This window comes from Mustela putorius, unplaced genomic scaffold (assembly GCF_011764305.1).
Source record: "Mustela putorius furo isolate JIRA1106 unplaced genomic scaffold, ASM1176430v1.1 tig00003858_pilon_pilon_pilon, whole genome shotgun sequence".
NCBI classification, from domain to species: Eukaryota; Metazoa; Chordata; class Mammalia; order Carnivora; family Mustelidae; genus Mustela; species Mustela putorius.
In genome coordinates, this window is record NW_025422010.1 from 941,543 (window position 1) to 967,569 (window position 26,027).

The 26,027-nt window shown below is 46.2% G+C and overlaps 3 protein-coding genes across 22 annotated transcripts in view; all 3 read left to right on the top strand.

Annotated features, from left to right (window-relative positions):
* LOC101682709 (immunoglobulin lambda-1 light chain-like) overlaps window positions 1-26,027 on the top strand; it is a 1,123,284-nt gene that overhangs the window by 639,581 nt on the left and 457,676 nt on the right. Inside the window, exons 1-2 of one of the 14 annotated variants that reach the window (XM_045065731.1) lie at window positions 4,015-4,117; window positions 4,271-4,561. The exons of 12 other annotated variants lie outside the window; for them this stretch is intronic. In XM_045065731.1, coding sequence (XP_044921666.1) covers window positions 4,072-4,117; window positions 4,271-4,561 — 337 coding nt within the window. In that variant the 5' untranslated portion in view covers window positions 4,015-4,071. Of the gene's footprint in view, window positions 1-4,014; window positions 4,118-4,270; window positions 4,562-26,027 lie in introns of those variants that run through there. One more of the 14 variants, XM_045065730.1, reaches the window with a different exon arrangement.
* Window positions 1-26,027, top strand: part of LOC101676037 (immunoglobulin lambda variable 4-3) — a 780,698-nt gene that overhangs the window by 315,445 nt on the left and 439,226 nt on the right. Inside the window, exons 1-2 of one of the 2 annotated variants that reach the window (XM_045065719.1) lie at window positions 22,019-22,117; window positions 22,274-22,568. The exons of the other annotated variant lie outside the window; for it this stretch is intronic. Coding sequence (XP_044921654.1) covers window positions 22,072-22,117; window positions 22,274-22,568 — 341 coding nt within the window. The 5' untranslated portion in view covers window positions 22,019-22,071. Of the gene's footprint in view, window positions 1-22,018; window positions 22,118-22,273; window positions 22,569-26,027 lie in introns of those variants that run through there. 2 annotated transcript variants of the gene reach the window in all.
* The window catches only part of LOC101680986 (immunoglobulin lambda-1 light chain-like), a 586,873-nt gene that overhangs the window by 126,956 nt on the left and 433,890 nt on the right, over window positions 1-26,027 (top strand). The gene's annotated exons all lie outside the window — the stretch shown is intronic.

The following is a 26,027-nucleotide window of genomic DNA, read 5'->3' on the forward strand; positions in this document are numbered from 1 at the left end:
TCCATTTATTTCAAATATTCAAGGCCATGAACAAGAGAGTCTTAGAAGCAGCTAGAGGGAAAGAGTCCTTGCACTCAGGGGAACAAACAGAAGAAGAGGTTAGTGGTTTTTCTGTCGGTGGAAATGCCAGCAGAGACACTGGATTAATGTCTCTAAATGGGAGATGAAAGAACGGGGCAGGGGTGGTCGGGGAGAACCAATTCATTCGGGGAAAACATCCCTCACAAATGAAGTCCCAATGAAAATTTTCACATAAAATAAGTGAAAAAAGTTTTCATCAGCTGACACACTATACAAGCAACAATATACATCCCTTAGGAAGATAAAATGATTCCAGGAAGAATCTGAATCTACAAAATGAATATAAACACCATAAATGCTAACTAGGGGGATAAGTATTAAGAATTCTTTATTATCGAATTCTCTTTAAAAGTGTGCGGAAAAATATACTGTGCAGAACATAAAATAACTATGTATGTTGGAACTCCTGACAGAGTTGAAATAATATGTAGGAAAACCACAGTGACTATGCTGAGAGCTGAGACACAGAAGGATGTTATCAGGTGCTTACGTTCCATAGAAATTGGTAGCATCACAGAACGTAGACTACTGCAAGATATTGATCATCAGACAGAAGGAACTTAAGCAAAAATGGGAGATAAGGTAGAATCATCTAAAAATATTCTGTTAATCAAAAATATATGCATTGAAAGAAGGAACAAAGAACACACGGAACAGCAAGAACATAAAGGAAAGTTGTTATATCGAAATGATATTACTAGTCACATTCAGGAAATGCTCTAAATACCACGATTAAAGACAAAGGTTGTTAGATTGAATTTCACAATAACACCCAAGTAGACGCTGCCCATCAGAAACCTCCAGGAAGGGAAGTGACACAGAATTCAAGCCACAATTTAAGATAATTCCCACACAATTCTGCTCCACAATCTGGGACATGAAACATTCACAGGGAACACATAGAAAATCTGAGATGAATGGAGTCCCTAAAAATAATTAGGATGATTTTCTCTTATGTGTATCACACACAGGATGAAGAGCTGGAATACACACAGTGAATGTTTCATAAGAACAGCTACAAAATGCCCACATATGTCCCTTCTCTCCCGGTCTTCAAGATTTTCAAACACAGAGTGACCAGAGCTCTCCAAGAAGTGTCTAGAGGTGAATGTAGCACATCACGCACCAGATCCAGGAAGCCCACCCAGAAGCACAAAGATTCTCTCTACCTGGCTGAGAAGGAAGATCTTCAGGGAGACCAGTGAGAGAATGAGGGAGGCTTGCAGGGGAGAAGACTCAGCTGTGAGTTCAACAGGCAGACCTCTTGTCTCCACCATGACATGGACCCTCCTGCTCTCTCTCTCCTCACTCCCTGCCCAGGGGCTGTCCCAGGCTCTGCCTACAGGTTCAGTCCCCACAGAACCCTGACCATGACCCTGACCCTGAGTTTGGCCCAGGGCTTGCTGCAGGGGGTGGGACAAAAGAGAATGCCCCCCAGAGTTTCTTGAAACTACAGGTCCTCTGTTCACTTGTAAGACTCAGATGCCCCTATAGATGGCCATGAGATTCCTATCATTCCCACTGGCTCGGGAGAGCAGAACAGACAATAAAGTGGTGATGCAGAAGGGAGCCAGCAGGACCCTGGCCAGGCCCCAGCACAGCAAACCTGCCTCCACTGCTCCCATAGATTCTGCAGTTCTAACCTGGAGCACAAGCCCACAGACCCTCCTGCTTGCAGCGGGAGGGGAGGGGGCTCCATGATAGAACAGGCCAGTATGGGGATGGCTACTGGTCTGGGCAAACAAGCCCCGATGTACACTCTCCTTCTTCCACCCTAGTCAAGTTCTGCCCCAGAGTCTCCAGGTCTAAATCTCAGACACCTGAGTTGCATTTCCAGACTCCCCCTATCTTCTTCTGCTTTTCCTTGGTCTCTGGGCTTCTGCTTTACTTGCTGTGAAATGGGGAAGCTCATACTCAAGAAGGAAATATGTCATTTCAAATTAAATGATACAAAACACTGAAGTGTCTCTTTAATGAGAATAGCTCAGTGGGTTCGTGGTGTTGTAGTCTCCAGTATGCTTCTGCGGGTGCACAAGGACAAGTTTTCAGCTACACTGTACCTACAAGTGGGACTGGATCCAGGTCTGAAGGATCAGTTTGCCAACATCGCCAAGCCACAGACTAGGATATTCTACAAATCCTCCCACACCAAACTTCAGGAGATGAGGGCTGGATATAAAAAAGTAATAAAAACAGCAGTAATAACAATAAAATTAACTATTTCCCTGCTCAACTGACTTAGCACCAGAAGCACCACCTGTCGCTTCCATGTTCCAACTACACGGATAGGGACGCAGGAAGCATAGATTCTGATTTCTAAATACACAGGAACCCGGTGGCTATGGGACATCACACAGGTTTGTTTGGACACTGGCCCTTTTCAAATGCACTACACTGTACCTTCCTTCTCATTCTTATAACAAGACCACAGGCTAGGACAGGGCATTTCAACCCTGGGACAACTACAGGAATCGCACCTGTCCTGTCACCTGCACCATGTATCTGACCTGTCTGTGCTGGGCTGGGCTGGGCAGGGCAGTGGGGCAGTTGCCTGTGGGTGGCTGGAAACCCTTGTCCACACTCTTTCTCAGGTGACAGGTGCTGCAGAGAGACCTACAGGAGGGAAGCTCCTGGTCCAAGTCCCCGTCCACCAGCAGGGGGCAGCAGAACCTCATCAGGAGCTGCAGGACAGAGGCTGGGGCTGCCCAGAGGGAGCCTCACAGGGACACCAGGTATTGCGGTCAACAGGTTGTCTGAGGTTCATTCCTCAGATACATTCAGGATGATCCACCCTAACTGCCCAGGCTACAAGGACCATGTTCTGAGGGTCAGACATACGGTGTCAACCAGAACACTGATGAGACTCCTGACAGAGTGAGCACCTCACCTGGGAAATTCAGGTCCCCTCACTGTCCACCACTGTCTCCAGAGACTGACTCTTCTGTGCTGGGCACATCCAGAGACACCCTATGACTCACAGTCTACCTCTCCTTCCCCACCTCCACCCCAACTCAGAGCTGTGGCTGCAACACTTTTGTTCAAGAGCATCTCAGGGGGCAGGAGGCAGAGCACTCGGGGACCCTGGTCCCTAGAAGGAACATCTGCAGCCTCCTTGTGAGACTGTCTCCAGAGTGACGTGATCCTCTTGGCTTCAGGGTCTGTGGCCCAGGCCCTGGAGCTCACAACATATGGGAACGTGCAATCATGTGAATCCTCACAGGACCACAGACCTTGAAATTGTTTCTCATCGATTCAGGCCATTTTCATATGTTCCCATGAAACGTTGATGAAAAAACTAAAAGGGAACAAATGGCTGACAATGCCAGTTGCTGGTCTGCTGGGGGATGGGGGCTGTCATAGAGAGAAGAGCACCATGTGTAAATAGACTCCAAATCATGATAAATTTCCAAAAGCAGGTGGTTATTGGGCAAAGTAAACTTGCACTTACAAGATGATGAACGAACCTCAGAAAAAGAGAGTTTCCTATTCTGTTGACATGCCAAGGGTGGTACCACAGTGTTTTGGGGGGACTCAGAGGGAACCTGAAGGAGGGGGCGGGAAGGTAGTGAGGTCACAGAACCACCTTTCCCTGAATCACATGTTGTCTGACTCTCTCAGAGAGCCCAGACCAACCACATGGCCAGGATTCTGGAAGGCCATGAACCAGCACCAAAAGTCCTCAGACAGAATGTGTAGGGACAGTGGTTGTGTTCAAACCCCAGAATTGTGACTGTGATACTAAATTTGGAGACCAAGGCTCATTTTCTGACCTGAGAGTTGCTTAGAGGAAGCTGAGTGTTCCTCTCTTCCTCTTCAGTCACCTGGTCTGAGCTCACAAGTGGTTTTTATATATGTGCAATCCCAGAGAGGAAGAAATTTGCATAACTACTAACAATAACAGACCCAAGGTCCTGGAAAGAAATAAGAGAGGATAGAGTGAGCCTGGACCAGCTGTGATTCTCAGAAGACAGAGCACTGAGCACATGCACCATGGCCTGGAGCCCTCTGTCACTTCTCATCCTCACTCTCTGTACAGGTGCTGTTCCCAGTCCTGCCCATACTTTCGGCTGCACGGGACCTGAATTGAGCCTGGGCCAAACCCGAGCTCAGACACAGCACGGCCTCAGTATTGGGACCCTGGGATGAACCCCTGAACCTCATTTCAACCTCTCCTCTTCTGTCTTTTCAGGCTCTGTGACCTCCAGTGAACTGACTCAGCCTCCCTCAGTGTCAGTTGCCCTGGGTCAGACGGCTACAGTCACCTGCACTGGAGGGGAGTTAGAGTATTTTTATGTACACTGGTACCAGCAGAAGCCAGGCCAAGCCCCTTTGACAATCATTTATGGTGATAAGGAGAGGCCCTCAGGGATCCCAGAGCGATTCTCTGGCTCCAAGTCGGGGAGCACGGCTACCCTGACCATCAGCAGCGCACAGGCTGAGGACGAGGCTGACTATTACTGTCAGTCCTTTGACATCAGTAGCAAAGCTCACGGTGACACAAGCACATGGGGAAGTGAGACTCAAACCCCTTGCCCACCCGTGTCACCCTCTCCTCTCAGCCCCAGGAGACCAATGCCCAGAGCAGTGAGCAGGTCTGGCCCAGGTCCCGGGTCTGAAGTCCCTAGTTTGCCCCCTTCCACCCAGTCCTCCAGGCAGACTGCACAGGGCAGATCAGCATGGAACTTGTAATTAATCATTAGAACTATAAAAACTACTAGAATTATTAGTTTCCCAAGGACTGTGTGTGGAGGAATGACTACACATCTGAGAAGCAGAAATGGAAGACATTTTTAAAAGAACCTTTCCCTAAATGAGTATGTATGACATTTAAAAATACAGGGGATAGACTAACAGCAGGTATGATGCTGCAAAAGAAGAGATCAGGGAATTTGATGAAAAAGCGATGTAAAGTGTTCAAAATGAAACACACATTGAAATGCCTGATTAAATTAATGAAGGCTAAATGCCTGGAGAATACCTTACACCACCCGGACAGTGCGCAAGTGTAGGAGCTTCAGGGAGGGAAGGTATGAAACTGAGGGTGAATCAAAAAAATAGGATAAGAAACAGTCTACAGAAAGGCTTCAAATTTGTAGAAACACAGGAACCAATATATCCAAGAAGCTCAATAAAGCTCAGGCACAGGAAACATGAGAGACAGCACAGGACACATCATATGAAATTATAACAAAACAACAATGCAGAAAATCTCACAACTAGAGAGGAGAGTCTTGTTTACTGCAGAGAACCAGCATCATGGAGGAAGTACATTTCTCATCATGAACTATGTAAACTATAGAACTGTAGAAAAAAGCTACATCTGCAAATTCTAATAGGAAATATCTGTCATCTTTGGTTTTTACTGACAAAAATGTCATTGTGAAGTAAAGATGAAATTAACCTTTCTTAGAAAACAGACTTCTCAGAACTGATCACCCACAGACCCTCAGCATGAGCAACAGTGATGGACACCCCTCCGAGAGAAGAAAAGTGTCACAGAGGGGAAAGTTAGTCTGCACAAACTATATAAGCTTGGGAAATCATAACTGCATGGATAAACCTAAAACATGTTTTAGTGGTTAAGCCTAGAAATACAGTCATGTGCTTAAAGCAAAAACCATAGCAATGTGTTTGATTTACATTGGAAGAACAAGTAAAACATGACAATGAAAGCAGAAGTGATGAAGGAGATGGGAGCATGTTATGAGATCCTTATCCTGCAAGTAAGTGCTGTCAGGTCACTGGGAGGGACTCTTATGAGGTAGGAGGTGAGGACTGACTTCAAAGCCACAAGAAAAAACCATTAATACAACATTGTTTTAACAACAAAGAGCTATAGCTACTAAGGCGCATGACTTAGGTATATCTGGGAGGGTACAGATCTAATAGTGATGAGGGAACAGAAGGCTGCCTGAGGACAAAGCAAAAGCTGGCACCTTGCACCCCCTCTCCACCTGCTCCCCTCGGTAATATAGCACCCCTGGCTGCCCTAAAAGAAATACAAATAGTTAACTTGCAGACATCACAATCCTGTAAGGCAGGAGTCTCCCTTGGTTTACAAATGTCCTAGAGATTTACAACAAAGAAGTTATCTTATCAATAGCCCAATTTCCAGAGGCACACAACTCAGTTCCTCAAGCCCTAACATCACCCTCCCCTCCATAAACAAAACTGAAGGAGGCTGAGGTAGAAGGAAATGTAAATAAAGTTAAATTTCTTCTAAACCTAAAGCTCACTAACAAGGACGCTTGATGGCAGGAATGGAACATTCCACCAGGAAACTCCCAATTGTCTTCATGGGAGTGCCTCATTAAAGGGAAAAATAGCCTTGGCTTGATAAAAACCGGACCTTCAATATCCTGACAGTCTCTTTACCCTGATAGCCCTTCTAAACATCCCCTTTGTCCTCACCTACCCAACTTCTGTGTATATAATCAGCCACCCTCACATCCCAGGGGCAGCAGCTCTTTCTGCCCATGGGTCCTGTCCCCATGCTTTAATATACCACCATTTTGCACCAAAGATGTCTCAAGAATTCTTTCTTGGTCATCAGCTCCAGACCTCACCCCACCGAACCTCACCTAGGTTCTAGAACTTCATCAATAGGCTGAAACAGACAAATTCCCTCCCAACAAAGTCTGGAGGCAGAAGCCTACTTTCCAAGGTACTCTCAATTCCTGGTCCCAAATCTACTCACTTTTGGTCTCAACATCTCAGCTATGCAGCTTTATTTTTCATTCTTGCTGACAACAGAGCTCACATGACTGCTGCAGCTGCAGCTGTCACACCATGTTCAAGAGGAAAGACACTCCATATATCTAGCATGTTTCTTTACATCATGAGATCAAAAATTCCCAGAAAGATCACCAGATGAATGACATAGCTCCTGGCCAGTAATGAACACAAGGTTAGTCCTGGCCAAGAAGGACACGGGAATAACAATGGCTTTGGCTTTCAAATGAATATAGAAAACAAGACCTAGGTAAAAGAGACTGTCTACTGTCCCACCAAACCAAATGTGTCCGTTATGCCACCCCACCCACAACATGGCAACTCTGAGAGAGGAACTTTCTTCCTCACAATGATTTCCCAGGATGGAAAGTCTCTGAAGCCAATGTAGGTCTGAATAAATTATTTGCCAGGTAAGTGTTCTCCTGTCTCTATCCTTGGAACTATAGCCACCACTACCCTGTTTTGGTGCACCAGACACCAGGGTCACTAAGAAACAGAGCCTGAGTCCTGTGTCCCCGAGTTACCATCCCAGAACCACACACACAACAATGCATCACTCCAGTGGTAGGAGCAGTACTACCTCAGATGGGTCTTGCATTCTCCTTCTCACTTAGGCCTGTTCTTCCTTTCATAGTTACTCAAATTGCCTGAAATCTGGCCTTGAAAGTGTCAGGGGCTACACAGAGCATAGGACAGAGTAACGATTCCCTGAGGCCAGCAGTCCATGGATCAGGGTATCAGGATATGAACCGTGAGTTCTGAATCTCCACCTAGACAAAGGGCCTCCCTGCACCTCGAGGAGACCAGTCACTAGGGGGCAGCAGAGATCACCTGGCCAAGCCACCTGGCCAGGGGAGCATCTGGTTATCAGGAGTTCTAACAGGGAGGGTTGTTCACCAGAACCTGAGAGATAAAAGAAAAAGTGCAGGTTTTCTACACTATCACCTTTGACTGATGTAAAATTCTTACTTGGGGACTCTCATGTCTGTGTCCTGGTGAATTTGCCTCTGTCTCTAGCACAGGTCTAGCTAATGGTGGATCTGGAAGGCTGGCCCTCCTCTCTCTCTGTCTCTTGGGGCTGAACCCTTCTCTGAAAACACAAGGCTCCTCACCAGCAGCCCCTGAGTCCCAAGTCATTTGCATGACCATCCTGTCCCTCCAGCAATGGGATAATAGCCACCTGGGGTGAAGCCAGCCCAGCCACAGGACTTGGGGAGCAGAATAGGGTCCTCTCCACCATGACCTGGACCCCTCTCCTCCTTTGCTCACTGCACAGGTGCTACACCCAGGCTCAGGCACTCTTCAGCTACCGATATCTGTGGCAATTCAGGCCCTGATCTGAACTCAGCAGGCAGCAGCTTCTTGGGGGAAGGATGGCTCTGACCATGCTGCAGGATAAGAGAATGGAAGGGTATCATCCCTCCACGTACTCACTGGCTCTAACATATGCAGTGAAAATTGAGGATGAACTCCTTTTGGCAAAGAATCCATTTACCAGCCAGATCTATGGGCTTCAGCAGCTGAGATGCTGGGAGGGTGGAAACAGGGCACTGGGTATCCCTGGAGCTCAATCCAGGCATATAGTGGTATTCTGGGGATGAGACCCAAAGCTGGAAACCTAATGCTCCTTTTCTTTCTTGTAGGCTCTATGGCCTCCTACATGCTGACTCAGCCCCCATCTGTGTCAGTGGCCCTGGGACAGATGGCCCAGGTCACCTGTGGGGGAAACAACATTGGAAGTAAACACGTTTACTGGTACCAGCAGCAGCAAGGCCAGCCTCCTTTACTGATTATCTATCATAGCAACAGATGGCCCTCAGGGATCCCTGAGTGATTCTCAGGCACCAACTCAGGGAACACAGCCAATGTGCCCATCAGCTGGGTCCAGGCTGAGGATGAGGCTGACTATTACTGTCAGATGTGGGACAGCAGTGCTGATGCTCACAGTGACACAGGCAGACATGGAAGTGTGATACAAACCCCTTCCCCATCATCGTCACACTCTTCTCCAGCCCCATAAGGCCTATGCACAGAGCAGTGAGTAGGTCTGACCCAGGTCTTCAAATCCAACATCCCTAGACCTCCCAGGTACTCACACTTCAGGCAATACCTTTAAGGGTGGGTTTATTTGGGGCTCTTGAGATTTTCTGGGCCAGAGTATGTTTGAAACAGAGGGACTGGTTGGAAGGACAAACAGAAAGAAACATCCATACACTGGTCATTATCTGTGCATTTCTATGTGGTGGTCATAGACCACTCCTTCACCCTACTGACCAGGATTGGAGTCCAGAGTTTTGCACTAGTTGATCTCCTAAAGCCCTGTCAGCATGGAAGCTGTGGATTCTGAGTGCAGCAGATCACTGCATTACCCACAGTGGTCACCCCTCTTCTGGGTCCACACATGTCCCCATTTCTCTCTGGAGGCCCTGAGAGCTCACAGGGGTACTCCTCACTGGGAAGTGCTCTTAGATCAGAAAACTCCCTCCCTAGGTTTATGCCCCTTCTCACAGAGATTCAGTTGAATGATTTCCTGAAGCCAAAGTCCTACCCCCAGTACAGATATCCTGGAAGGTCCCAGCTTAAAGCACGATGCAGGAATGAGGCCTCATCTGATGTCTCACTCTGTGCAGGTCACTTTTCCTTCTGCCCAGTCTGATCTCCCTCATGCTACTATATTTCTTACACATGTGTTTCTTCCCCACAGAGTCTGCATTTTGGAACCCAATCCAGGATGTCCTATGTCACTTATGTGGTTCACAGGGACCTCAGGAGACCACTATATACACAGAGAGCTCTGGTTTCTCCCACAAATCCACATTGAGTGTGTCTAATCCCCACACAGACCACATTGCTACTTGTATTTTTATACAATGAGAAGAGATGCAGATGCACTAGGGGACCTGGATTCTGACATACATTTGGAGAGTCACATCTACCCTGATGGTGAATAATGGACATTGGGAGAGTTGTCTCCTACTCTGAAGTGGCCAGAAGATAGACAACCATGGAATTGAGACACACAATGGGTTATGCCTCAACTCTACCCCCCAAACTGTGCCCAAGAATTTCTCTTTATACTCACCCTACCCAGAAATGCAGACAGAAAGGAATTTTGTGAAGTACAGCTCAGCCTGTCAATGCTGACACTTAAAATCCACCACAGTTCCCTCTCGTCCACATGACATTCAGCCAGATCCACACAAGCCAATCTCCAAATAAAGATCAAATTGGAGCCATGTTTCCACCTAATGTGATGAAGCTATCCAATCAACAATTACCAACATGCTCACCCTTTCCCCACAAGAGGATTCAAAATGTGTGTTTGTCCACTAGTGATCTTTACTTTTGTCCCAGCTGATTTGATATCCCAAACTTCAATATTGAGATAGAGTTAGCTAGTGTTAACACATATAATGATAGATGATAATGGAATGGCACAGCTGAACAAAAGAGGAACATATAATTAATATGTAGCCAAAATTATTTATGTCAACATAAGGAAGAAACACTTGTTACTTTTACCACCCTCATTTCTTCCACTACCCTGAGGACAGAGTGGTATCTAATTACCTTCTTCACTGTCCACCCCATATCCTCTTCTCCCTCAGCAGGGATAACCTGTGCTTATCCTGATCCTCACCAGGTACACCAACAAAACGTCATTCTGGAAGGTGTGTCCATTGTCAGAGGTGCTGCATTGGGTTGTGGTGAATTTATGACTGTAATCACAGTTCCAGGGAGTAATAGAGGATCAACTGAGTCCATGCACACACCTGCTTACCCCAGGGGTATATAGATACCCAGTTGCCCCATGATAGACATCAGGCTTCCCCTAGCCAGTGTTCCCTACAGTTCCTGGCAATTCATTGCCAGGAGTATATGGTATATGGGACTATGGTGCCCTCTCAACCACCAGAGCAGTGTGACCAATATCCCACAGGGCACACCCCATGTGGCTGGTAAAAAAAAAAAATCTATTTTTAAACCATTTTTCCACATCATTGCAATGTCTAAATTCTAGCCTAGTGACCAGAATGGGACAGTTAAACCCCAGATGGCCTAGTAGGGCTTGGAAAGATAAGGAGAGGTAGTGAGAATTTCCACAGTGGCCTAGACCCCTGCCCTGGGAAGCTCAGTGAACACACAGTCCCCAGAGCACAGTAGGCTCCCCAAGATGCAGATGCAGCTCTGGATGGGGCCCAGGCATCTGCACATACATGAGCCTGTGGGGCTGGTCCTCCGAGGACCACACTGTGAGTGGCTTCCTCCTGCTTCCCTGCTGCACCCAGCACAGGTGAGAGGCCCCACAGGGAGGCACAGTGTGAGGCACAGGTGCCCTGCTCCTTACCACGCAGGGTCTATGGAGTCAGGGCCCTGTACTCACTGTGTCCACATTGATCCCTCCCCCTCAGAACTGGGCCAGTCACTTCTGACTCAGCCTCCCTGTCTTCTTCCAGGATACCCTCTGCTCCTCTCTCATAAGTTCTGAGACTTTCCTGACCTGAGACTGCCTCCATCTATGTCAATGGTCCTGGGCAGACCCAGGATCCCCTGCTCTGGAGATAAGCTCAGTCAAGAACTTGAATCTTAGTAACAGGAGAAGCCAAGTCAAGTCCCTGAGCTGGTTATATATACAGATGTGAGTGACCAACCAGGTCTGATTCTGAGAATGCAACTTAAGGGCATGGCTCACCAGAGCATGACCAGGACCACAAGGGCCAGGACAAGGCTGCCCATTGCTGCATCATGTATTGTCCCAGTGAGAGTGCCTGGCAGTGACTCACAGTGACAGAGATGGATGTGCATTGGGACATTCCTCCAAGGCCTGGCTCTCACTCTCACCTGCCCTCTGAGCAAAGTCTACTCGGGCCTTTGGATCAGGTGTTCTCCCTGGTCCTGGCCTGGCTCCTGAAGGGTAAGGGGCTCCCAGAGGTCCTCTGTCCTCATATCTGTGTTTACCCTACAGAACAATAGCAGAGTAGAGGACTTTCTAACTACAGGCACTCTAGGCAGTTTTCACAATAGATAATACAGATTTAGGATGCCATTATACATCAAGTGGGCCCTAGATGTGATCACGTGTCACTCAGGATGGTAGACAGCTGTCTCAGACAGCACAGTCCTGAAGAAATTCCTCTTCTACTTGGATACGGACAGACTAGGTGGGACCCAGGGTCTCTGTATCTGGTTTCCTGAATGAGTTGTCCCCACATACAGAAGGGCTGCCTGAGGCTTTGTGAAGAAGGAACCAGTCCCCTGCGCCCCAGACCCATCCCTCAAATTTTATGAAACTGTGGAGGAAGTGCAGACACCACCTTGGGGTCAACAGTGGACTTCCTCCCACTGTCCCAAATCAACCTGCACCAGAAAGATCTGACCCTCAGTTGAGACCTGACCTATGTGGACTCACACCCACCCAGTGTGGAGGCCACAGCTGCATTGGGGCTTCACCTGTAGCTTGAAGGGGAGAGACCTTTTCCAAGATGTGAATAAAATTGTATCATAAGTTGAATTTCTCTCCATGAATCTTTCACTTAACAGTTTTAAAATTGATTTGTAGAGCAACTGCATGAGGTCCAAATGACAGAGGAGGAATTATTAAGAAGGAAAAGTATAAGCTTCCCCTATTTCCACCCTGACTTGTGTCAGAGAGATATCTTCAAAGGGGTTGTGAGGAGAAAACCATTTTCTCCTCACAAAAGCATGGCACATGCCATTGGACTCTTCCATCCGCAATTTACTCATTGACCTAATGAACAAGAAAGGTGATTTTTGGTGGGAATCCCAATGACCAAAATAAGATTTCAGGGGATTTTGAGGAAAAGTCCCTCTAGGGAATTATAATCTGGGGATTCTCACAACAGAATTTCTCAACAACATGGCAATGGAAGGGCTGTCACCTCCTTGGTCAGCAGGCATCATTTGGCCCACTGCAGCAGCGCCCCCCACAGGCAACTGGCAGAATTGAGAGGATTCTGGCTGAGTTTGTCCCACATCCCCTCTCAGCCTGGGCAGCCTTCCTCAACAGGTGCAGGGGATGACTGCTACCTTGCACCTGCTGGCTTCTGTTCTCCATATCCCTCTCCAAGGACCAGGGATCTGCACTTCCCTTCCATCCTGCCTTCCCTGTCAGGTGTGCCCCTCTCACATGCTTCTGCTCAGCTAAGCCAGTCTGTGGGCACTGGGGAGAGCAGTGACAGGTCATTGATGGGGTAGAAGACAGGGGAACAATATCAGAGCACATGGAGCAGCTTAGTCTTCCTGTGGATTAAGTGTGTAAGGGTGGATCTGAGGGATGATAAACACTTCCCTGAGTGCCTCAGCCCCGAGGAGACCTAAGGAGATCCCAGGGAACGAGCACACCTTCATGAATCTTGTCTGTCCCCCCACCTCTCAGCAGCTTCCTCCTGTAGGCCACTCAATGTGCCAGAAGCTGCCCAGAGAACCTGACTTATTACCTGGAAATTACCTCTTACCACACCTGACACTTCCCTCTGCACCCAGAGCACTAACTTAATGGAAATCACCACATAGGCATGGAACTGGGTTTGAATCTTAGGTCGCTCAGATTTGTCCAGTTCTTCTACATGTCATCCCTCCCAACGTTAACCCCTACCCAAAGTCAGGACTGAACTCTTCCCACACACATCTCACTGCTTGTTTCTCTTCCTAACCTAAGCAGCACCAGAGTTCCTTCTTCAATAAGGGCTGTGTCTTATTCATGCAGAATGCCCAGGATGGAATGTAGGTCAGAAAAAAATGTCTGCTGGGTGGATGCTCTCCTATTTTGGTCTTTGAGGCATTAGTTCCTGGTCATAAACATACACACACACACACACACACACACAAACACACACCCCAACCCTGCATCCACAGATGGCACCAGAAAGAGCCATCCCCTAAGTATCATATTCCCCAGTGCTAACACATGATCAGGAATACCTCAGTGAAACTGGTGCTCTTTGCTCCAAATGAGCCTGTTCATGTCTTTCTGAGTAATCTGGGCTTCTCATGTCAGAATATGAGGCAGGCAGAAGTCATATAAAGAAAAGTCATTCCACACTGGTTCAGGATTCAGAAACTGGGCTGTGGTTCATCAATCTATACCTTTACTCCTGGCTACCAGAGAGCAGCAGAGATCCTATGACAAGGCGACCTGAAGATGCAGAGGGTTTGGACAACAAGAGTTCTACCATGTAGTCCGGGTTAGTAACCAGTACCTGAGACCTTCAGATCCTTTGGCAATGGCCATTTATCTACAGTGCATACCTCACGCTCAAGTACAAATTCTTCAGGGTATGTATGTGTATGGTCCTGCCCATGGAGACACTGTCTATTTCTCCAATACAGGTCCAACCAAAGTCCCCCATCAACTCAAGCCTTAACCCACCCTAATGAAACAAAATGCTGTCACTGTCCACAAACACTCATCCTTCCTGTAATCACAGGTTCTCCCCCTCCTTTTCATGTGCTGACAGTCTGCTGTCCTGACAGACACAGCTGTTTGCCTTCTTGAAGGTCCTCCTACAAGGGACTGGAAAATTCTGTTCCCTTTCCTGGTTTCTGCAACACTGTTTTTTGTTTTGTTTTGTTTTGTTTTTTTACTTAACTTATAAGAGAAGATGTTTATTATATATTTTTCCCAAAAACTGAAGAAAAGTGACTTATGACAACATTTCCCTTGAAGAGTTACAAAACACTGAGTTCCACTCTCATTCTCTTATATGACAATATTTCTTTTTGAACTTGATCTGTTCCTGATCCTGGCTGTAAAATAGGGACACTGAGGCACAGGCCCTATGACCTGCTGCAGATCGCAGTTGAGAGCAGACATTTACACCATAGTGATAGCTTTGAAAATGCCATGTGCTCTTGAAGATGAATTTTATCTGGTCTCTGTAGCTCATGAGCTATGATCTAGTTTGGACCCTGAACCAGTGTAAGCCTCAGAGTGACACTTAGAGAGTGGCATCAGAAAATAAAGACTACTGTACCTCTCAAGTCTCAGTGCCCAGGCCAGCCAAGGAGTGAAACCCTTCCCCCGGAGGTCTGTACACAGAGCAGTGAGTAGGTGTGACCCAGGTCCCCAGTCTGGACATCCCCTTCCTCCCAGTCCTCCAATCAGGCTACAATAGAGTTGATCATCAGGGGGTTTATAAACAGTTATTAGAAGTCCATCTCCTGTAAATGTTTAGGAGCAGATATGGAAGGTATTTTTCAAAGACCGAATCTTTTAAATCTTTGCTAAATGAAGTGGTCCTAAATTTTAAAAATACACAGGATAGACTGACAACAGATATGAGGCTGCCAAAGAAGAAATAATAGAATTTGATGTCGGGACGCCTGGGTGGCTCAGTTGGTTGGACGACTGCCTTCAGCTCAGGTCATGGTCCAGGAGTCCCGGGATCGAGTCCCACATCGGGCTCCCAGCTGCATGGGGAGTCTGCTTCTCCCTCTGACCTTCTCCTCGCTCATGCTCTCTCTCACTGTCTCTCTCTCTCAACTAAATAAATAAAATCTTTTTTAAAAAAAGAATTTGATGTCATCATGATGGAAACCATTCAAAATAATATGCAGAGCAAAAATCCTAAAGAAATTATAAAATTTCAATACCTATAGGACACCTTCACACCAGCCAGACACTGCATGAGTGTAGAGATGGTAGGAGGGAAGTTAAGGAACTGAAGGTGAATCCAAAAAACCGGGGAAGAAACAACCTACAAAAAGACTTCAAATTTGGAGAAACCCGGGAACCATTATATCCAAGAAGCTCAGTGAAGCCCAGGCACAGGAAACATGAGAGACAGCACAGCAAACATTACAATGAAGTTGTTACAAACCAGCACTGCAGACACTCTCAGAGCCAGAGAAGAGGCTCATGTACCTTACAGAGAACCAGCATTGGGCTAGAAGCACATTTCTAACCTTAAACCATAAAAGCGTGAAGACGAGGGAGCAATGTCTTCAAAATCCTAGTAGAAAATGTTTATCAACTTTCGTCTTTAAACAGGGTGAACGTCATTAAAAGGTGGAGAGAAAGTAAACCTTTCTCACACAGCAAACCTCTCAGGGCTGACCACCCACAGACCCTAAGCACAAGCACCAAGTGAAGGACACCCCTCAGACAGAAGGAAAGGGTGACAGATGGAAATGTGAGCCTACACAAAGAAATAAAAAGCATCATATGTCATAACTACAAGGATAAATGTAAAATCAATGTTAATGGTTAATGTCTATAAAAGTCAACTACTTAAAGCAAGAGATGTATCAATGTGTTTGATTCATAATAGATGTACAAATACTACACATGGCAAGGAGATGAAGGCAGAAATGATGATCTAGATAAGACCATGTTATGATGTCCTCATCCTGCATGTGAATGATGTCATATTACTGGAAGGAACTTTCTTAAGGTAGGAGGTGAGAACTGTAAACTCTAAGGAAATCAATAAAATAAAACCAGTTTAACAATTAAGAACTATAGCTAATAAGGTGCATGACTTGGGACGGTCTGGAGAACACAGATCCAGTAGGACATGCATGTCATGTCTGTGTATGTGTGTATTTGTCTGTGAGGCACAGAGAAACAGAGACAATGGGAAGGAGACACTCACCTTGATAATCAGCTCAGGTGGTCCTGGGGTGGCAGGACTGGAAGGGGCAGGACAGGACAGAGGGCTATGTGTGGAAGTCAGGACAGGGTTGCAGACTTTTATCCAAATTGCATCTGAAGGATTAAAATGCTAAAAGGAGACAGAGAAGAAAATTAAGGCATCCCAATCAAACCACTAGAGATGAAAACAACAGTGTATCAGATCACAAATACAACAGTTGAGATCACCAGCAGACACAACAAGATGAATATTGTGAGGGAATCTGAAGACACAGCACAGATACAGCAAAGTGAGAGGCACAGAAAAACTTTATAGATGAGCAAAGCAGCATTCAGTGTAGGAAAACATGAACAATGTCGTGCTCATGTGATTGTGAACCCAGGGAGTGAGGGTGGGGAGGTGGAAACGATTGTTTTATGAATCACTGGCCACAAATGTCCTAAATTTCATGAAAATTTAGTACCTATAGTTTACATTCATGAGAAACCCCAAGTAAAGAAATATGGGAGGAAAAAACAACAGCCCAACCCCATCAATATCACATTGTTTAAGGCAAAGTAAAAGAGAGAGAGTGTGTGAAAAGGAACCAGAGAGGAAAGAGACTAGATTCAGGGGAATAGTGATAAGGATTCAGATTGATCTCTCATGAGCAGAAATGCACACAGAGGGCAGTGGATTAACATTTTCAAGGTACTGAGAAAAACAAAAAAGAACCACTTAATTCTTTATCCAGGGGAAAATACCCTTCTATAATAAAGACTAAGAAAAACAATGTGTCCGCTCTACCAAACTGACAGAAACAATCTTCAGCAGACCCATAGCACAGGAAATACTGGACTTCCCTCAGGCAAGAGGAAGGGATTCCAGAAAGAATCCGAATCTACAGAATGATTGCGAGACTCAGTAATGGAAACTACAGGGATAGATACGAAGAATTCTTTTGGTAATTGAACTCTTTTTGAAAAATAAATCACAGCCTACAGCAAATCTAATCACTGCATATGTTGAAATTTATCATGTAGCTAACAGTGGTGGATATGACATTCCTACTGAGTAAGGAAATGTTTATGGTGTATATAGGGAGAGATCGGAGGCCCCTGGCTGGGCTGCCCTGTCAGGCAGAAGTGCTAAGACAGACTGAACAGAGAAAAGGAAACAGACTACCTGGCTTTGGATGGTTAGAGCATTTTCTTTGGTGGCTGCATAATATCACAGAAAATGTCCAGAACCCAGAGAACTAAGTCATTAAGGGTGTTATCGATAGTTTGTGCTCAAACCAAAATGGCACGAGAATCTGAAGGCCACCAGGTTCCCAGGCAGTTCTCAATAAAAGATAGCCACTAAAAGCCCTCAGTGAGGGACACCTGGGTGGCTCAGTTGGTTAAGCAGCTGCCTTCAGCTCAGGTCATGATCCCAGCATCTTAGAATCGAGTCCCATATTGGGATCCTTGCTCGGCAGGGAGCCTGCTTCTCCCTCTGCCTCTGCCTGCCATTCTGTCTGCCTGTGCTCGCTCTCTCTCCCTCTCTCTCTCTCTAGTAAGTAAGTAAAATCTTTAAAAAATTTTTTTAAAATAAAAAAAAATAAAAGCCCTCAGTGATAACCCATTCAGGACTCTCTCACTCTAGAGAGTTTCTTTGCTTTCTGCTCTCACGTTCATTTAATAAACTGTCACTTTACTTCACCATTTTGTACACACAATATTCATTCCTTGACTCCCTAAGACAAGAACCTGCAATCCTGTAACACTACCACAGTGCAGAGGAGGGATAGTGGAGATTGGGCTCTAATGTCTGATGTTCTCTGTCACGTGGTGTGATGTCACCTGAATGTAGCCTGTGATGAGTCACAGATGAGAGGACAGCTAATGAGCCAAAACAGAGAAATAAAATAGATCATAAAAAATATTCTGTTGGGGCACCTGGGTGGCTCAGTGGGTTAAAGCCTCTGCCTTCAGCTCAGGTCATGATCCCAGGATCCTGGGATCGAACCCCACGTTGGGCTCTCTGCTCAGCGGGTAGCCTGCTTCCCTTCCTCTCTCTGCCTGCCTCTCTGCCTACTTGTGATCTCTGTATGTCAAATAAATAAATAAAATATTTAAAAAAATATTCTGTTACTTGGGCACCTGGGTGGCTCAGTTAGTGCCTTCGGCTCAGGTCATGATCTCAGGGTCCTGGGATTGAGCCCCACATCGGGGTCCTTTCTCTCTGGGGTGCCTGCTTCTCTCTCTGCCTCTCCCCCCTCCTTGCTTATTCTCTCTCTCTCAAAAATAAACAAAAAGACTTAAAAAATATTCTGTTACTCAAAAAGAAGAGATAAATGGAAAGGAGAACAGAGAACACAAGGAACATACAAAAAATATAAAGCAAGATATGATCTAATAAACTATGTTACCACTCACAGTCAGGAAAGGGTCTAAGCCCCACAATTAAAAGACAGACAATGTCAAAATGAGTTTAACAGTAACATCCAAGATTGAGAAACCTACATAAATAATCTTATACTAAGTGCAAGATCAAGACAATATTCCCACTTGATTCTGTTCCATAATTCAGGATCTAAAAAGAACACAGAACAGAGAATCTGGGAAGATGACCTGAACTCTTACACAAAATTGGGATGGAGTATTTCATGCCTTGTGTATCTGAAACACTCAGAGAAATAGAAGCAAATGATCACGGGACACATTTCATGAGAACATCAACAGAAATGATCCTCCACTCTCCCTCTCCCCAGTTGTGACGCAGCTCAAACACGGAGTGACCAGAGCTCCCCAATGGAGCTGAGGGGTGAGCCAGCTCCACGTAAGCCAGATCTGTGCAGCTCACACAGAAGCAAAGAGATTCTCTCCACCAGCATGAGGGAACCAGTGAAAGGGCATGAGGGAGGCTTTGGGAGGCCAGGCTTAGTATCATACTCAAGAGAAAGAGTCTGGGCTGCCCACCATTGCTGGGACCCTCCTCTGCTCCTCCTCCTCACTTGCTGCCCAGGTTCTGCCCAGGCTCTGTTCACAGGCTCAGCACCCAAAGGACCCTGAGCATGAGCCTGAGCCTGAGCTCAGCCTGAAGGGTGCTGGAAGGGGTGGGACCAGAAGAATGAGCCCCACAGTGTCCTAAACCTACAGGACTTGTGTCCACTGCAAGACTCATCTGACCCCATTACTGTGCCCTCAAGACCCCTGTCACTCCCTCAATCATGGAGCACAGAAAGGACCAAGCAGGAACACAGAGCAGAGCCATCAAGACCCAGGTCAGACCCCTGTACCACCAAACAGCCTCTACTGTCCCCACAGATTCTCCAGCTCAAACCCAGGGCATGATATCTCTAACCCTCCACACAGGCTGCCTACCCAGTATCTTATGGGCCAGGCCATAATGAGCAAGTCAGTGAGCTGAGGGACAGAAGCCCTGATGCCCAGCTTGGCCTCACCTTCCTTCCACCTGCCCTGGTCAAGCTCTACCCCGATGAGCCCAGAGTCTGAATCCAGCACATGCTCTCCCCTCCTGGACTTACCCCACTGCCCTCTGTTTCCCTGGGAAGCTCGCCTCTCTGGGCCTCAGCTTTACCTGCTGTGAAATGGGGAAGCATCTATTCATAGAAGACATGCTTTTTTCACATTAAATGGTACACAATATTGTAAGGGTTTTACTAATTAGAGAGACACCATGTGATCTCAGTGAGTTGACCTTAGAGTTGGAGTCTCTGGTCTTCCTGTGGGAATCCAAGGAAAAGATTTCAGCTTCCCTGTGACCTGCATCATATGCAGCTGAATCCAAGTCTAATAAGCAGATTCCCAGTTCCACAAAACCACAGCCTAGACTACAAATCTTCCCACACAAAATCCAGGAGAAGAGGGCTGGAATAATTTTAAAATGCTGTAAAAATAACACTAATAATAATAAAATTAAAGATACCCCTGCTCAACTGAACTTAGCACCAGAAGCATCATCTGTCACTCCCATGACCCAATTACACACATAGGGATGCAGAAAGCATCGATTCTGATTCCTAAATACACAGGAACCTGGTGGCTGTGGGACATCACACAGGTTTGTCTGGACACTGACCCTCTTCAAATGTACTACACTGGAGACTGAATTCTCCTTTTTATAACAAGATAGTGGGCTAGGCCAAAGTCTTTACCCTAGACAAGCATAGAAATTGAACAAATATTGCCCCCTGAGTGATGTATGTGACCTTCTGTACTGGTATAGGCAGAGCAAGGGGGAGCAGCTGCCTGTGGGAGCCTGGAAATCCTAGTCCACATCCTTTCTTGGATGACAGGTGCTCTGGGGTGACCTGCAGGAGGGAAGCTCCCGGTCCGAGTCTTCCTCCAGCAGCAGGGGGCAGCAGAGCTGCATCAGGAGCAGCAGGACAGAGGCTGGGGCTGCCCAGGGGGAGCCTCATGGGGACACCAGGCCTGGAATCAGCAGGTGTCCACAGCCCTCAGAAAGAAGATGTGATGATCCATCCTATCTCTTCAGGCTGCAAGGACCATGTTCTGAGAATAAGACACAGTGTCACCCAGAATACTGATGGCTGTCCTGATACAGTGAGCACACACCTAGGATATTCAGGTCCCCTCTCTATCCATGAGTGTCCCCAGGGACTGACTCCTCTGCACTGGCACATCCAGAGACAGTCTGATGACTCCCTCTGCCTCTCCTTCCCCACCTCTACCCCAACTCAGACCTGTGGCTATAGCTCCTTTGTTCTAGAGCATCTCAGAGGACAGGAGGCAGAGCACTCAGGGACCCTGGGTCCTGGTAGGAGCATCACAGCCTCATTGTGAGACTGTCTCCAGAGTGACATGATTCTCATGGCTGCAGGGACATGGTTCAGGGCCTCGAGCTCACAATATACAGGAACATGTGATCATGTGGATCCTCACAAGACCACAAACCTTGAAGTTGTTTCTCATTGATTCAGGCTTTTTTCACATGTTCCCATGAAACATTAATGAAAAAATTAAAAGGAATCAAGTGGTTGACAATGTCAATTGCTGATCTGCTTTGGGATGGGGGCTGTCAGACAACAGCAGTATGTGTAAATAGACCAGAAATACTGATGAATCTCCAGCAGCAGGTGGTTGTTTAACAAGTAAGTACCCACTTTTGTAAGAGATGAGTGAACCTCAGAACGAGAGAGTTTTCTATTCTGTTGACATGCCAAGGTTGGGACCACAGTGTCTTTGAGGGATACAGAGGAGATCTGGAGCAGGGGGAGGAGGGTAGTGAGGTCACAGGACCACCTCACCTCGAATCAAGTGTTGTCTGCATCTCTCAGAGAGACCAGGCCAGGCCCATGGCCAGGATTCTGGAAACCCTGGGCCAGCCCCAAACACTGCTCAGGTTAGAACAGTGGTTGTGTTCAAACCCCAAGAATATGAGTGTGATACCAAATTTGGAGACCAAAGCTCATTTTCTGACCTGAGAGCTGCTTGGAGGAAGCGGGGGCCCCCATCTCCCTCGTAGTCACCTGGTCTGAGCTCACAAGTGGTTTGAAGGCATTTGGAGTGCCACAGAGGAGGATATTTGCATAAATACTAACAGTCCCAGACCCAGGGGTCTGGAAAGAAATAAGAGGAGATGGGGTAGGGTTGTCTAGCTGTGGTTATCAGAAGACAGAGTGCTGGGTACATGCACCATGGCCTGGAACCCTCTCTCACTCCTCTTCCTCACTTTCTGCACAGGTGCTGTCCCTGGTCCTACCCATACTCTCAGCCTCACGGGACACCTGAGCTTAGCCTGCCCCAAACCCTGAGCCCAGCCCCAGAACAGCCTCAGTATTGGGATCCTGGGATGAGTCCCTGGACCTCATTGCAACCTCTCCTCTTTTGTCTTTTCAGGCTCCATGGTCTCCAGTGAGCTGACACAGCTGCCCTCAGTGTCAGTGGCCCTGGGTCAGACGGCTACAATCACCTGCACTGGAGAGGAACTGGACTATACTGTGCAGTGGTACCAGAAGAAGCCAGGCCAAGCCCCTTTGACAATCATTTATGATGAGAGCGAGAGGCCCTCAGGGATCCCAGAGCGATTCTCTGGCTCCAGATCGGGGAACACAGCCACCCTGACCATCAGTGGGGTCCAGGCTGAGGATGAGGCTGACTATTACTGTCAGTCCTATGACAGCAATGCTGATGCTCACAGTGGCACAGGCTGATAGGGAAGTGAGACACAAACCCTTTCCCCATCTGTGTCACACTCTCCTTCAGCCCCAGGAGGCCTGTGCACAGAGCAGGAAGCAGGTCTGGCCCACGTCCCCAGGTTTGAGGTCCCCAGTCTGTCCCCTTCCTCCCAGTCCTCCAGGCAGGCTGCACAGGGCGGATCCCCAGGGGATTTGTAATCAGTCATTAGAACTCTATTAGCCTAGGACTGTGGGTGGAAGAAGGACTGTACATGTGAGAAGCAGAAATGGAAGGTTTTTTAAAGAACACCTCTTTTAAGAATTCCCAAATTACATGGTCTGAAATTTTAAAATACGTAGGATAGACTGACAGCAGATATGATGCTGCAAAAGAAGATATTAGGGAACTTGATGTTATAATGATGGAAAGTATCCAAAATGAAACACAAAATGAAATACCTGATAGAAACTAATGAAGGCTTAGTTCCTGGAGGACACCTTCATGCCACCCAGACAGTGTGTGAGTGTAGGAACTGCAGGAAGGATGGTAAAGACCTGAGGGCAAATCAAAAAATCTGTAAAGAAATATCTACAAAAAACTTCAAGTTTGGAGAAACCCAAGAACCAATATAATAACCAGGAAGCTCAATGAAGCTCAGATACAGGGAACATGAGAGCCAACACAGCACACATCATTATGAAATTATTACAAACCAGTGATGCAGACACTCTCACAACCAGAGAGAAGAGTCCTGTTCTTTTTTTTTTTTAAGATTTTATTTATTTATTTGACAGAGAGAAATCACAAGTAGATGGAGAGGCAGGCAGAGAGAGAGAGAGAGAGAGGGAAGCAGGCTCCCTGCCGAGCAGAGAGCCCGATGCGGGACTCTATCCCAGGACCCTGAGATCATGACCTGAGCTGAAGGCAGCGGCTTAACCCACTGAGCCACCCAGGCGCCCAAAGAGTCCTGTTCTAAACAAAGAAACCAGCATTGTGCTAGGACACATTTTCTTTTTTTGTTCATTAATAATTAATTTTACTATGTTCACTTAGGCATCATACAGTACATTAGTTTTTGATGTAGTGTTCAATGATTCATTAGTTGTGTGTAACACCCACTGCTCATCACGACATGTACCCTCCTTAATACCCATCACCCTGTTACCCCATCCCCCTCCCCTCTATAACCCTCAGTTTGGTTCCCAGAATCCAGAGTCTCTCAAGGTTTGTCCCTTCTCTAATTTCTTCCCATCCCGTTTTCCCTCCCTTCCTCTATGGTCCTCTACACTATTCCTTACATTCCACATATGACTGAAAATACATGGTAATGTCCTTCTCCCCTGACTTATTTCATTCAGCATAATCCCTTCCAGCTCCATCCATATCAATACAAACTGTAGGTTTTCATCCTTCCGGATGGCTGAGGAATATTCCTTTGCATATGTGAACCACATATTTACCCATTCATGTGTTGAAGGTCATCTCAGCTCCTTCCACAGTTTGGCTATTATGGACACTGCTGCTATGAACATTGGGGCGCAGGTGCCTCTTCTTTCCACTATTTGTATCTTTGATGTAAATACACAGTAGTGAAATTGCTAGTTCTATTTTTAACATCTTGAGGAACCTCCACACTGTTTTTCAGAGTGGCTGCACCAGCTTGCTTTCCGACCAATAGTGTAGGGGCTCCCTTTTCCCCCCATCCTCACCAACATTTGTCACTTCCTGACTTGTTAATTTTCACCATTCTAACTGGTGTAAGGTGGTATCCCATTGTACATCATAACATATGTATGTTTTGGTTTGTATTTCCCTAATGGCTAGTGATGTTGAACATTTTGCCATGTGTCTATTAGCCATTTTCTTGTCATTGGAGATATGTCTCTCCATGTCTTCTGCCCATTTCTTGATTCGGTTATTTGGTTTTTGGGTGTTGAGTTTGAGAAATTCTTTTTTTTTAATTTATTTTTTTATTTATTTTCAGCATAACAGTGTTCATTATTTTTGCACCACATCCAGTGCTCCATGCAATCTGTGCCCTCCATAATATCCACCACCTGGTACCCCAACCCCCCACCCCCTTGCCACTTCAAGAGCCTCAGATTGTTTTTCAGACTCCATAGTCTCTCATGATTCACCTCCCCTTCCAATTTACCCCAACTCCCTTCTCCTCTCTAATACCCCTTGTCTTCCATGCTATTTGTTATGCTCCACAAATAAGTGAAACCATATGATAATTGACTCTCTCTACTTGACTTATTTCACTCAGCATAATCTCTTCCAGTCCTGTCCATGTTGCTACAAAAGTTGGGTATTCGTCCTTTCTGATGGAGGTATAATACTCCATAGTGTATATGGACCACATCTTCCTTACCCATTCGTCCATTGAAGGGCATTTTGGTTCTTTCCACAGTTTGTCAACTGTGGCCATTGCTGCTATAAACATTGGGGTACAGATGACCCTTCTTTTTACTACCTCTGTATCTTTGGGGTAAATACCCAGTAGTATTGCAGGGTCATAGGGAAGCTCTATTTTTAATTTCTTGCGGAATCTCCACACTGTTCTCCAAAGTGGCTGCACCAACTTGCATTACACAGAGAAAGGGTTCCCCTTTATCCACATCCTCTCCAACACATGTTGTTTCCTGTCTTGCTAATTTTGGCCATTCTGACTGGTATAAGGTGATATCTCAATGTGGTTTTAATTTGAATCTCCCTGAGGGCTAGTGATGAACATTTTTTTATGTGTCCGATAGCCATTTGTATGTCTTGATTGGAGAAGTGTCTGTTCATATCTTCTGAGCATTTTTTGATATGATTGTCTGTTTTTTGTGTGTTGCATTTGAAGAGTTCTTTATAGATCCTGGATATCAACCTTTTGTCTGTACTGTCATTTGCAAATATCTTCTCCCATTCCGTGGGTTGCCTCTTCGTTTTTTTGACTGTTTCCTTTGCTGTGCAGAAGCTTTTGATTTTGATGAAGTCCCAAAAGTTTATTTTCGCTTTTGTTTCCTTTGCCTTTGGAGACATATCTTGAAAGAAGTTGCTGTGGCTGATATCAAAGAGATTACTGCCTATGTTCTCCTCTAGGATTCTGATGGACTCCTGTCTCATGTTGAGGTCTTTTATCCATTTTGAGTTTATCTTTGTGTATGGTGTAAGAGAATGGTCGAGTTTCATTCTTCTACATATAGCTGCCCAGTTTTCCCGGCACCATTTATTGAAGAGACTGTCTTTTTTCCACTGTATATTTTTTCCTGTTTTGTCAAAGATTAATTGACCATAGAGTTGAGGGTCCATACCTGGGCTCTCTACTCTGTTCCACTGGTCTATGTGTCTGTTTTTATGCCAGCACCATGCTGTCTTGGTGATCACAGCTTTGTAGTAAAGCTTGAAATCAGGTAATGTGATGCCCCCACTTTATTTTTGTTTTTCAACATTTCCTTAGCGATTTGGGGTCTCTTCTGATTCCATA